This window comes from Ornithorhynchus anatinus, chromosome 9 (assembly GCF_004115215.2).
Source record: "Ornithorhynchus anatinus isolate Pmale09 chromosome 9, mOrnAna1.pri.v4, whole genome shotgun sequence".
In the NCBI taxonomy this organism is placed as follows: Eukaryota; Metazoa; Chordata; class Mammalia; order Monotremata; family Ornithorhynchidae; genus Ornithorhynchus; species Ornithorhynchus anatinus.
This window is the reverse complement of record NC_041736.1, coordinates 1,323,591-1,337,571: the sequence shown is the minus strand read 5'-3', so window position 1 is coordinate 1,337,571 and position 13,981 is coordinate 1,323,591. Positions and strand designations below refer to the sequence as shown.

The window sequence follows — 13,981 nt, the reverse complement described above, 5'->3', positions numbered from 1 at the left end:
CTGAAGGCAGGCACGCACCTTTTACTTCCTCTCTATGTCTCCCACACACCCCAGGACTTTACTGGGGTAGTATGCACACTGAAAGCTCCAGCGATATCCTGGTAATTGATATTTTTGATCCTGACCTTTGCTAACTTTTGATTTTTCACCCCTCTACGCTTCTTTCTCCCTTACTTCTTGCACTCTGGTGCCACACTCATTTCCTGGCTGTTCTAGAAATCCTCCAAGTTCGGCTTCACCCCCACCCCTCCCCTCTCCTCCTCGTTCCCCCGAGAGTTTGATTCAAAGCCTTCTCTGTTCCCACTTGTTCCAAGTTTTCTTTTTTTCTGTTTTCAACTTGTTTCAGCCTGACCCTGTGTCTCGATCATTTTTCTCTTCTCTCCCAGAAAAAACAGGTCTTTGTTCTAACTGATTTCCTCCACTTCCCCGTGCCTAAGAGAAAGACGAAGTTATTATTGCATTTCCCAGCAATAGCTGCCTCCTGTCACACAATTCCTTCTACCACCACTCAAGAGTTCTCTGCCGTTTCCCCATGTGGTGTGGGGAGAATCTCTCGATCTTTGCGAGTTTCCTTAAAGAGAAAGGGGGAGGGGAGGAGGAAGATAGGGGAGAGGGCGTAGAGGAGAGAAGAAGGGGGGAAAAAAGAGTCTTTGCTTTTACATTTAGTGAAACGATTCAACAGCAGTCTGGCGGGTGTCATCATTTCCCTACCTCCTGGGATTCGAATCTTAGATGGCTGCTTGAAGCCAATCACCTCTGTGATTTACACTCCCCTCCCATCATTGATCTTTCCCGCATCTCCTTGGTCTTTGCCTACCACGTCTCTCGCTCTTCCCCCTGATTTTCCGGTGATATACGCCTCCAACAGTCTGCTGGCAATTTACTGTTGAGAACCTGTCTTTTCCCATCTGTCTCTCTGCCGCTTATTTCAATATCCTGGAGAAGGAAGGGGGGACAGAATCGGTAACTGAATCTGGGTGCCGTGCAGGCACTTACCCAGTGAAAACACAACAGGCACAAAAGGTTCTTCTCAATCTACAGAGCGGCGGTGGGGTGATGGCGGCCCTCCTGGGGAGAGGTTGCCTCCCCGGACAGGCGTGTCCCTTGAGTGATTTGCCCAAGGTCACACAGCAAACAAGGGGCGGAGCTGGGATGAGAACCCAGGTCCTTCGGTCTCACGGGTCCGGGCTCTAACCGCAAGGCCATGCTACTTCTCTACTTGCCGTGCTACTTGTCTGCTGTGTGACCTTGGGCAAGTCACTTAATTTCTCTAGGCCTCAGTTACCTCATCTGTAAAATGGGGATGAAGACTGTGAGCCCCATGTGTGAAAGGAACTGTGTCCAAACCAATTTGCTTGTATCCACTCCAGTGCGTAGTATAGCCCCCTGCACATAGTAAGCACTCTAAAATACAATTATTTGATTGATTGGTGGGTAAAACTGATAGGTTGCCCAGGCAAATCTGGAAGCCAGTGCAACTGCTCTTATGCAAACTGTGCCTCTACTCTACTCCTCCTCCCTCCTCCTCCTGCCTCCTCCTCCCTCCAGGACGTCTCCACCTGGATGTCGGCCCACCACCTAAAACTCAACATGAGCAAGACTGAGCTCCTCATCTTCCCTCCCAAACCCGGTCCTCTCCCAGACTTCTCTATCACCGTGGATGGCACGACCATCCTTCCCGTCTCTCGGGCCCGCAATCTCGGTGTCATCCTTGACTCGTCCCTCTCGTTCACCCCACACATCCTATCCGTTACCGAGACCTGCCGGTTTCACCTCTACAATATCGCCAAGATCCGCCCTTTCCTCTCCACCCAAACGGCTACCTTACTATTACGGGCTCTCGTTATAGCCCGGCTAGACTACCGTGTCAGCCTTCTCTCTGACCTCCCTTCCTCCTCTCTCGCCCCGCTCCGGTCTATTCTTCACTCCGCCGCCCGGCTCATCTTCCCGCAGAAACGATCTGGGCATGTCACTCCCCTTCTTAAACAACTCCAGTGGTTGCCTATCGACCTCCGCTCCAAACAAAAACTCCTCACTCTAGGCTTCGAGGTTCTCCGTCACCTCGCCCCTTCCTACCTCTCCTCCCTTCTCTCTTTCTACCGCCCACCCCGCACGCTCCGCTCCTCCGCCGCCCACCTCCTCGCCGTCCCTCGGTCTCGCCCGTCCCGCCGTCGACCCCCGGGTCACGTCCTCCCGCGGTCCTGGAACGCCCTCCCTCCTCACCTCCGCCAAACTGATTCTCTTTCCCTCTTCAAAACCCTACTTAAAAATCACCTCCTCCGAGAGGCGTTCCCAGACTGAGCTCCTCTTCCCCCTCTACTCCCTCTGCCATCCCCCCTTTACCTCTCCGCAGCTAAAGCCTCATTTTCCCCGTTTCCCTCTGCTCCTCCACCTCTCCCTTCCCATCCCCACAGCACTGTACTCGTCCGCTCAACTGTATATATTTTCGTTACCCTATTTATTTTGTTAATGAATTGTACATCGCCTCGATTCTATTTAGTTGCCATCGGTTTTTACGAGATGTTCTTCCCCTTGACGCTGTTTATTGCCATTGTTCTCGTCTGTCCGTCTCCCCCGATTAGACCGTAAGCCCGTCAAACGGCAGGGACTGTCTCTATCTGTTGCCGACTTGTTCATCCCAAGCGCTTAGTACAGTGCTCTGCACATAGTAAGCGCTCAATAAATACTATTGAATGAATGAATACCCGTTACTCCCACCCCCGGTGGACCCCTTGTGGAAAGCGACAGGGTATTAACTCCTTGGGTATCAAGCCAACCCCCAGCACCTCTTACGAACATTAGAGGAGCAACTTTCTACAAGTGGGGTAGAACATACATGTGGGTAGGACATACGTGTGCTTTCCCAGGAGCTGATGGCCTGGGTGTTGGTGAGAGCCAGCCTCCCAGGTGTCTGGGCGCCCAGAGCTGGAAATAATTACTCTGGGTTTCAATGTCGCTTTTATTTATTGGAAACTGGGAAGTCCCATTCATCTTTCCCTGACACAGAAGGGGTCTTAGCCCGCTACTCATTTCTTTTGCGTCGGTTTCTAGATCCCATTTTTCATAGGAAATAGAAGAGCGGGCCACCGGGACTTATTAAAAACGCCCGTCGGATTGCCGTAGGGCGGAAAAAAATATCTCATTTAGACGCCATCCGAGCTAAGTCTTTGGACTGTTTTGCCTAGGTGGTTCTGAACTGGGGGATGGGAACGAGCAGAGGGGGATTGACCAACCGGGTTTAAACCCGAAGAGTCACTGACCACCCCCCGGGCCTTCCCTCCCGATCCCCCGTCCCCCTTCGCCTCATTCCCAGAAGTCAATCGGCCTGTGTGTCTGTCAGATGTAGGGTCGGTGGAAGGACTGGCGTACCACCGAGGCTGGGATGCTCTGTACTGGACCAGTTCGACCACGTCATCCATCACCAGGCATACGGTGGACCAGAGGCGACCCGGAGCCTTCCGCAGGGAAGCGGTCATCACCATGGCCCAGGACGACCACCCCCACGTTTTGGCGCTGGATGAATGCCAGAAGTACGTTGTGCCCTTCCCTTTTCCCCCTTCCCTGTGGGCCCACCACTCCAACTCCACTGGGGTTCTCAAGGCACCCTCCCCCACAAGTTCTGAAGGCCACCCCTCATGTGGGTTCTGAGGATTGAGTTATGAAGACCACTACCTGGGTTGTGAAGGCCCTCTAAAATATGATCTAAAGGCCTTCACCTTGGGGTCTTATCCTCCGCTGGGTATTGCAGACTGCTCCCTGGGTTCTAAAGGTTCCCCCGCCACCTCCCCACAAGGTTTTGAAGTGATTCAAAGGCTCTGGCCATTCCAGGAGAGACCCACTCCAGGGCCCCTCTCACCACAGCCCGGAGCAGTTAAATGCCGCCTGGCGGAGCCTGGGGAGGGAGGGAGAGGTGAGTGCCGGCGGAGCTGGGTCTAGGCCTCCTCAGGCAGGAGGGTAGTGAGGCGGGCGTCCAGGTCGTCGTTCAAGGTTCCTCACGTCCCCGAACCCCTCCCCATGGGGACAGCTCTGCTTATTGCCTTGCCCTGACCGTAGCAGACTGGGCTGGGCAAGAGGGCTTTGGTGGCTTTCTGGGTTCATATTCAAGTTTTCATTTTATTTCCCTGAAGAACCTCTACCATTAGGGGGCACGCTCCTGAGTAAAGTGGGGAGGAAGAAAAGCCCCCCCCCACCCCATGAATTTATTTTAAAGTGAAAAAATTGTGTCCCTCCGCCCGCTACATCCACTCTCAACCGTGAGTGACGGCGGGCTGCCTAATCAATGTAGCAGAGCCCTCTTCCCAAGCAGTGTGGTTAAGTGGAAAGAGCACAGGACAGGGATGTAGGAGACCTAGGTTCTAGTCCTAGTTCTGTCACTGACTTGTCAGGTGACCTGGACCTCTGTTTCCTCACCTATAAAATGGGGATCCATAAGAACACGGTCTCCCCACCACACACACACACCAAGAGGGAAATAAGAGAAGTCACATAGAAGCACTGAGGAAGAGTGACAGTCCAGTCCAAATGGACTAGACTAACTGCTAAGGACTTTGTTGGTGGGGCTGCAAAATTTGCCTTGGCCTGGAGGGCATAGTCCCAGAGAGAATTTCGTGGCCAGTGATCACCCTGCGGTGTGACATAATAATAATAGTGATCATTTCTGCCCCAGCCTCTCTAATGGATGCAGTTCACTGAGCTGGAACTACCCAATGCTTCTCTGTCCCCTCTCTGGTCCGCTCCTTGTGAGCACCCCGAAACACCCTGTGGAATGCCCAAAATGTCGAGTAGCCACAGAGGCCTCCATTCTCGGAAGGTGTGTCAGCACCAGCAATTGGGGTGTGGGGGGATGTCATGCAGTAGGAGAGATCAGACAATTGCAGATGGATTCGCAAAACATTTGGTCTGAGTAATGGAATTTGCCAAGCTTGGTCTGGCTGTGCTGATGCAAATTCTTCTCCAGGTATATCCAAAAAGTATACTTAACATCCAAAGACTCCCCTACTGAATTGGGTTTGAAGATATGAATCTTTCTTACACACACACACACATATATATAATGAATTCATATTTATATACATATGTATATACATATATTCTCACATAGATGCATTTTTAAGTGAACACATTACCCTTTGAAGCGTTGCTTGTTAACAGCCCATAAATATTTTTAACTGAAGCACATATTTCTCCTTCTGCACCACCCAGCAGAAGCTCAGTTGCCCGTGGTTGCAATTGCCACAAAATTTGTAACGAAGAGGGCCAACACAGAGAGTCCAGATGCTGTTCTCGGTTACAGTGTGGGAGTCGTTTTAATTAGCAAGCTGAAACTGATTGAGTTGTGAATTTCCCCGGGTGCATGGACCTAGTGAAACAGCAGAGCAGAGCCCGATGCCATCTCTAGGCATTTACAGGGAAGGAAGATCTCTGGGAGTCTATGATAAATCTCAGGTAGACTATGAGGCATTTGGGTTGGCAGCTGGCCCCTCCTGAGTGTGAGACCTAGGTGGCGAAGACGTTAGAGGAACTGGAGGAGGAGAGAGGGAACAGAGAGGGAGGAGAATGGGAGCATACAGTCAGTCAGGCAACTGTATTCAGTGCTTACTGTGTGCAGAGCACTGTACTAAGAGCTTGAGAGAATACAATATAACAGACCCATACCCTGCCCTCAGTGAGGTTTCAGTCTAGAGGGGGAGACAGACATTAATATAAATAAATTACAGATACGTACATAAGTGTTTTGGGGCAGGGAGGGAAGATGAATAAAGGGGGCAAATCAAGGCAACGCATAAGGGAGTGGGAGAAGAGGAAAGGAGGGCTTAGTCAGGGAAGACCTCTTGGAGGAGATAGGGCTTCAGTAAGGCTTTGAAGGTAGATGAGTAATTGTCGCATATGAAGAAGGAGGTCATTCCAGGCCGGAGATGGGAGTGGGCGAGAGGTCGGCAGTGAGAAAGATGAGATTGAGGTACGGTGAGAAGGAGTACCTGGACACCAGATCCACCGGGTGGAAGGAACAGAATTCTGGTGTCCTGAAAGAGGCCCAAGTTGATGGCATACAGAATATGGGGAAACAACTTTCCAGTCGTTCATCCTAACAGGAGTGGTCATGCCCCAGGGATCCAGGGTTAAGGGAAGCTGGAGAAACCAGAGCAGAAGGACCTGAGGGAGAGGAAGGGCTCCGCTCCCTAATTTTAGATAGAGACTGGAGGCGGTGGGCCCACCCAGACTCCAGCGCTGGTGGTGCCCTTGTAATTCAGAATGGGCGTGGGCAGTCTGGCCGGACTCCCCCGCAGTTGGACCGGGGGATCTTCCTGCTGGCCAAGGTTAATCCCCATCCTCGGGAGAGCAAAAGGCAGAGAGCAGATGGCTGTGGTCCACTGACCCTCCACCCAGCCAACTCGTCAGTGGCTTGGGCGGAGGAAAGAATGTCTCTGGGGGCTGAGGAAGCTGTGCTTATCCCCTCCTGTGCTCTCTCACTGACTGACGGCCCCTCGCAGGGTGGCGATATGACAGACCCCATGCATATGCCAGCAGGCACTCCCTGCTGAACCTCGGGGACTACGGGCACAACCCACCTGCCCTAATCACCCCTCTCCGGCCACCTGGTCCTGACCCCCTGCCTGCCCAGACTCCCATGCAAGACAGCTCTCCAGAGAATCTCACTGCAGTGCAATGCAGTGGGGTTGGCAGACGGAGGGCGGATGGAGAGGCTGCTGTATCGGCCGATAGATAAAGCTCACCCGGTCCCGGTTTTCCATCCCACCCTCATTGTGGATTCCAGCCTGATGTTCTGGACCAACTGGAATGAGCAGCACCCGAGCGTCATGCGCTCCTCACTGGCCGGGAGCAGTGCCCAGGTGGTTGTCGGCACGGACATCCTCACCCCAAACGGGCTGACGGTTGACCACCGGGCGGAGAAGCTGTACTTTGCCGACGGCAGCCTGGGCAAGATCGAGCGGTGCGAATACGACGGATCGCAGCGATACGTGAGTACGGAGGTGGCGGCTCGCCAGCGGGTGGGTCACGGAGACTGCGGGCGGGAGGACGGTCGTGGCCATTAGCTAGGTGGGGGCAGGCTGGCAACAGGGGCCTAGCATATCTAGGTAGTAAGCTCGTTGGCCTGGGAACGTATCTGTTATATTGTCCTATTGTACTCTCCTAAGCAGTCTGCGCACAGTAAGTGCTTAATAAATACAACTGACTGACTGAATGACTGACTGACTGACCTGCCCAGAAGCTCACACCGGGAGCCACCAACTTCTTGGGATACATCCGGGGAGGTCGAGGGGGGAAGGAGAATTCCCTCCCTTTGCTCTCGTGGAATTGGACCCAGATTCTAGGGAAGTGAGGTTCATTTACTCATTTATTCATTCAGTCACATTTATTGAGCACTTACTCTGTGCAGAGCACTGTCCTGAGAGCTTGGGAGAGTACAGTATAACAATTAGCAGACACATTCCCTACTCAGGATGTGCTTACAGCCTAGAAAGGGTCAATGGTTTCTGTCCATTATCATCATCCTGATTGAAGGGGTTATTATCCTGGGAAAATCAATCAATCAATGATATTGACTGCTATGGGAGCAAATGAGTTTTCCGAGAGAATAGATGTAAATGGAGAATAGAAGGGAGAGAACTGTTTTCCGAGAGAACAGTTAGGGAGTGGGAGGCAGAGGAGGAGAAAATCTGTTTCTCCAATTTCATCCATCCATCGGTCAAATCAGTGGATTTGATTGAGCACTCAGTGTGTGGAGAGCAATGTACTAAGCATCTGGTGACATGGTGACATGAGCCTCACTATAGGAAGGGAATCATAGTGGATGGAGCATGGGACTGAGATTCAGAAGGTTATGGATTCTATTCCAGAGAAGTGAATTGACTTGCCCAAGGTCACAGAGCAGACAGTCAAGCTAAGTTCAATCTGATTTCCTGGTGATTCCTACCTAGATTGAAAGCATTCCCTAATAATTAATAATAATTATTATGGTACTTAAGTGCTTTCTATGTGCCAAGCCCTGTTCTCAGCACAAGGGTAGGTACGAGTCACAGTCTGTATCCCAACATGGGGCTCACACTCTTAATTTCCGTGTTAACAGATGAGGTAACTGAGGCTCAGAGAAGTTAAGTGACTTGCCCAAGGTCACACAGCAGACACTTGGTGGAGCCGGCATTAGAATACAGGTCCTTCTGACTCCCAGGCTTGTGATCTACGCACTAAACCGACTCCTCATTCCCTCCCAGAATCCCTGTGGTGTAGACACAGTTCAGTCTACTGGGCTAGGCATGTGGGCTGGACTCTCTTTCGGTCCCAGAAGTTCCAGAAAAGAGTAGGTGACTCCAGTCCCTCACCCACCTTGCAGGAACCCCCGGGCCCGCCGATCTGAGTTTGCCAGGAGGCAGGTCGCTATGCTGATGTCCTGAAGGGCTGGGCATGGCTGCATTTGGGGAGAACTCTAGGGCAGGTCCAACGATGACAGCTGGGATCCCAGCACTGCCGGAGAGAGCTATGGGGAGTGAACCAGCACCAGTCAGAGTGGAGTCCGGGCTGGCCCTGACCCCCCTCCCGCCCCCCGCCATCCCCCAGTTCGGATCTGCTGAGCTGCTCCTGGTGGGACGCCTGGGAGATCTATGCTTTCCTCTCGGGCGATCTGAGCCAGGGCGGGTTCCCCGCTGGAGGGGCGGGGGCTGTGGGCATCGAGGCTGCACCAGGCGGCTGCTGCCGGCAGGCGGGTGGGCGTGAGCACCGTGCAGCTGCTTTCATCGGGAGGAGGGCTCCAGCAAGCATCCATCAGTTCCCCGCAGGGGCTGATCTCTCCGACTGAACAGGCTTCTTCTCCGGGTTCCATGAAAGGATTTCAGGCAGGGGAGGACGGGGGCCGGCAGGAGGGGGAAGGGGCCATATGTCGCTGGTATCCGGCACCTGGTCCCAAGGCCTGATAGTGGGCAGAAAGGCGACTTCGGCAAACTAGACCAGGGGTCCAGCCTGGGGTTCCAGGGCATGGCATGAGGGTTCAGACTCTAAGGCAGTGTCACTGGTCCCGGAGTCCATCTGTGCTGTGGGAGGGGGCAATGTGGCAGGGACAACTCTCAGAGTGAGAATCAGGCATCTCCAGCATATGCTCTGCCGGTCAGCTCTCTGTGGGGTCCATACAGATTCAGAATAGGCAGGACCCCCTGGGCAGGGGCAGAGGATAAGTGGTCTGCTGTCTCAGGCCCCAGGTTTGCGATTCCTCCTGCAGCCGGACAGAGTGGCTGCTGTCAAACCCCAGGGCCTCTAAGGTGGCTTGCTGAGACCCTGAAGTGAGGTGGCCACTGAGCAGCCTCTCCTCCTCGTGGGAGGCCCAGGCTTGGCTCCGGTATGTGTGCTAAGATAACTTGCCACCAAACTTGCCACCAATGTTATCCTAATTTTCTCACTGCTCGGGAATATTTCTGGGTCTGTCTCCTTCATTGGAGGGGAAGCTTCTTGAGGGCAGAGATCGTGGTGTTTTTTTTTTTTAATGGAATTTAAGTACGTGCTATATACCAGGCACTGTACTAAGCGCTGGGGTAGATGCATGCTAAGCAGGTTGGACACAGTCCCTGTCCCACTAGGCTCACAGTCTTAATACCTATTTTGCAGATGAGGTAACCAAGGCACAGAGAAATGAAGTGACTTGAGCAAGGTGCCACAGGAGATAAGTGGTGGAGCCGGTATTAGAACCCAGGACCTTCTAACTCCCAGGCCTGTGCTCTGTCCACTAGGCCGTGCTGCTTCCCATATGTCCCTTGTCTTGTGCTTCTGTTGTGCTTTCCCCGAGGCTTAGTACAGTCAGTGCATTACACACAGTAGACGTTCAGAAAATACCTTCACAACTACTACTACTAGTAGTAGAGACAGAGTGTTTCTGGGAGTTGGAGTCCAGAATCTCAGCTTTTCCACTGGTCTGCAGGGTGACCTTGGACAAGTCACTTATCTTCCCTGGGTTCTCAGTTTCCTCATCTGTACAATGGGAATAATAATCCCAGGAATGATGTGGATAAATGGAAGCATGAGGCAATTTCAAGGTATTAATAATAGTAATGACAGTAATGATAATGGTATTCAGTCAACACTTAGTGTGTGCTAAGGGTTGGGGTTAAAAAGAGTTTAGCAGTCTGGAAACATTCCCTGCCCACACGTGGCTCACCATCTTCCTTATTCCTATTCCACAGATGAGAAACTTAGGTCTGGAGAGGCTAATTGATTTGCCCAATGTTACTCGGCAAGAAAAAGGCATAACTGGGACAAGAAGACCAGTCTTCTGACTCTCCCCTAGGCCACTCTCCCTTCTTGGTATTTTGATGACAATAATATTGTCATTATTACCATTATCATTATGGATATTATCCTCTCAAAGGGAAGAATGACTTCTCTTTTGAAAGTCCCACTCACATGGGGAGTCTTCTGGGCACGGGTAATGGTCAAGACAGCCTAGGTAGCTGCTCCAGAAAAGCAGCATGGCATAGTGGATAGAGTACAGGCTTGGGAGTCAGAAGGTCCTGGGTTCTAATGCCAGCCCCACCACTTGTCCGCTGTATGACCCTAGTCAAGTCACTTCACTTCTCTGTGCCTCAGTTATCTCATCTGTAAAATGGGGATTGAGATTGTGAGCCCCACGTGTGACAGGGACTGTGTCCAACCCAAGTTGCTTGTATACACCCCAGTGCTTAGTACAATGCCTGACACATAGTAAGCACTTAACAAATACCACAATTATAATTATTATCATTATTGTTAGTGATGCAGATCTTAGGATCAGAAAGCCAATAGAATGCCAGCCTACAGATATGGTTTTAGATTCTCATTCGTGGTTCACCCAACATGACTTTAGCTGGTTGGAATCGAGCTGAGGCTGAGGGAGGTGGAGTGGCAAAGCGGCTGGGCAGGGCAGGGTGGAAGGGCAGGCTGGTAGGATGGCCCCTTGAGAAGTCTTTTATTTTAAAATGGTATTCATTAGTTTTAACTGTGTGCCAGGCACTGTACTAAGCGCCGGGTTATATACAGGATCATCATATTGGACACAATCTATGCCCCACATGGAGCTCACATTCTTAATTCCCACTTTATAGATGAGGCAACCGAGGCACAGAGAAGTTAAGTGATTTTCCCAAGGTCACACAGCAGACAATTGGCGGAGCTGGGACTAGAATATAAGCCCTCTTCCAGCTTTTGCCCCACAGAGATCCAAGCCCCTGCTTGCTGATTGCCTCTTGTGGTCAGAGCACCGAGCTGAGCACTTGGAAGAGTACAGTGTAATACATTTGGAAGAAGACAGTCCATGCGCTCAAGGAGCTTACAATCTAAGGGAAGAGACAGGCATAAAATAGTTGGGCAATATTCAACTGGAATGGTTTTTGATGTATGTACCAATTAATCAGTGGTATTTACTGAGCCCTTACTGTGTGCAGAGAACTGTACTAAGTGCTTGAGAGAGTACGATGTAACAGTTGATGAGTCCATTCCCCGCCTACAAAAGACACATTGTAAATGGCACTTTAAAAGCGTAATTTATCAACTTGCATAGCAATATGTATGTATTTCTTCTCTTCTGGTATTGACTCCAGTTCAGCTGAGCACAGCACACAATTAACCTTCTGTATCATCACCCTGTTTGTAAGCCTGGGATCTGAAATAAAGAATATGCCGTGGTTAGTGTGTGCTTTGCCAATTATTCCGCAATGCTGTGAAAGCCTACAATGAATCACGCTTTAAAGTGCCACTTAGAGTTGATTTTTTTAATGGATCTCTGTCAAATGTTAATAAAGTTTCAGCAGACCAAGGCCAGGCTGAACATCCTGTTTTGGTAATACAGAAATTTGGTCTCCGCTAGAAAATTATCTGGACAATTCAAGTTTGTCGGTCCATTTTTAGTGCTCACTAGACTGCTCCAAACAGATGTTCCTTTTTCGATATTTCTGATTAAAAAAAGGCCAAGAAATATACCAACCGTTTGGGAGACTATAGTACAGTGGTGTTGGTAGACATGATCCCTTTCTCTGTTCTCTCCTCTGTGCACCCTCTCCTTTCCCTGCTCCCCCTCCTCCAAGCCCCTTAACCCCATCTCCTCTTTCTTATCTTCCATCTCCCCTCTCTCCCTCCAGTGGCTTTTTTCACATTCTCTGCCTGTCCTGAAATCCCCATCTTCTTCTTCCCTCACCGTTGCCTTCCTCAAGTCTGAGTCCTTGAAGCAGGACTGAGATCAGGCAGGGAGCCAGTGTCTGTAGCCACCGGGAGGAAACTACGGCCCCCTTCCCACTCTACAGTCTCCACCGGAACACAGCTTGCCTTCTCAGTCCCTTCTATCCACACCGCTCCCGGTCTGTCCGTACCTTCCGCCTGCCCATCTCCCTCCCAACTGCTATGTAGGTTTCATGGATGTGTTTGCCCTAAAATGTATGCCCAAAACCCTTCCCCATTTAGTTTCATGTATGCTCTTTTGAGGAGGAATAGTGTGCTGATGTATGTCGGCCTGAGACTTTAGTTTATTCAGTCTCATATAGCCTCCCTTTGAATCACCAAGGCTGAGCCTCCCCATGTGGAAGCTCTCAGCTGGATCATGAAATAAAAACGATCTTTCACTGGTCATGCGCAACCCGGACAGGACAGAGGACAAATGCATGTCATCCCTCACCCCTCAATAGCTCCTCGCCTCTACTTTCCGGGCCCTGAAATGTATCAGGTGTCAAAGGCGCTCTGGTTCAGCTCTCCCGGTGATATTCCTTCTGTCTGACAAGCTCTCTCTTTGGAAGATTGCACACGTATCTGTGGGAAGCTTAAGATGTACATGTGTTAATAAACTCTGGCTGCTCTTCCCCTGGCTCTCCTTTGATCTCCCTGTCTTCTCCAGATCCCTCTCTATTAACCACGTACCGAAAGAGATCAGAGAACGGTGGTGCCTTGACAGAGCAAAAATGGTACCTTATTTGTTATTAATTAGTTTCCCATTGGCCCATCACTCTGAGCTTGTTTCCTGAGGCAGGTTAAAGAGGCAGTGGTTCCATTCTGGACCATCAACAATATCCCCTGGGGTTCTCTGAGGATGTTCTGGTGCAGATGACTGTACTTTGTTGTTGGAATAATGAAGCACAGGGCTTGCACCTCATAAGCAAGCCCTCATGATCCTATTGGGATCAATCAATCTAATCAAATTTATTGAGTGCTTAATGGGTGCAGAGCGCTATACTAAGCCCTTGGAAGAGTAGAGTATAACCGTGTTGTAGACATGTTCCCTGCCCACAATTGGTGATCATATAGAACTCTGCATGCAGGCCGCTCCGCTCGTTACCTCCTGCAGTGAGAAAGGTCTGGTCCATCTCTCTCCGTCCGTGTCTGTTCAAAATTAGATTACGAGTTCCTTGAGGACAGAAACTAGTCCCAAACCTTGAGTGAAGCAGATGGTTAATCAGTGTCCCTAGACAGTGATTGGGAAGATGATGGTCATGACTGTAAACTCCCCTGTAGACTTGCTGTGAGCTCTTTAGTGGGCAGAGATCACATCTCACAACTCTATTATATTGTAGTAATAATGACGATGGTATTTGTTAAGCACTTACTAGGTGCCAGGCATTCTACTAAGCGCTGGGTTAGATACGAGTAAATTGGGTTGGATGCAGTCCCTGTCCCACATGGGGCTCAGAGTCTCAATTCTCATTTTACAGATGAGATAATTGAGGCACAGGGAAGTGAAGTGACTTGCCCAAGGTCACCCAACAGACAAGTGGCAGAACCTGGATTAGAACCCGTAACTTTCTGAGTTCCAGAATCACATTGCTCTGCACACCGTAAATGCTCCGTATGTACGGATGGTTGACTGACTGATGATCCGTGGCTTAATGACCAGAGAATGGGCTTGGAAGTCAGAGGACTTGGGTTCTAATCCCAGCACCGTCATTGGTATGCTGTGTGACCTTGGGCAAGCTGCTTCACTTCTCTGGTCCTCAGGTACCTCATCTGTAAACAGGGATTA

At 50.7% G+C, this 13,981-nt stretch overlaps 1 protein-coding gene across 1 annotated transcript in view; it reads left to right on the top strand.

Moving 5' to 3' along the window:
• The window catches only part of LRP1B (LDL receptor related protein 1B), a 389,846-nt gene that overhangs the window by 253,240 nt on the left and 122,625 nt on the right, over window positions 1-13,981 (top strand). Inside the window, 2 exon segments of the mRNA XM_029072223.2 lie at window positions 3,341-3,530; window positions 6,776-6,980. Of these exon segments, the coding sequence (XP_028928056.2) occupies window positions 3,341-3,530; window positions 6,776-6,980 (395 nt within the window).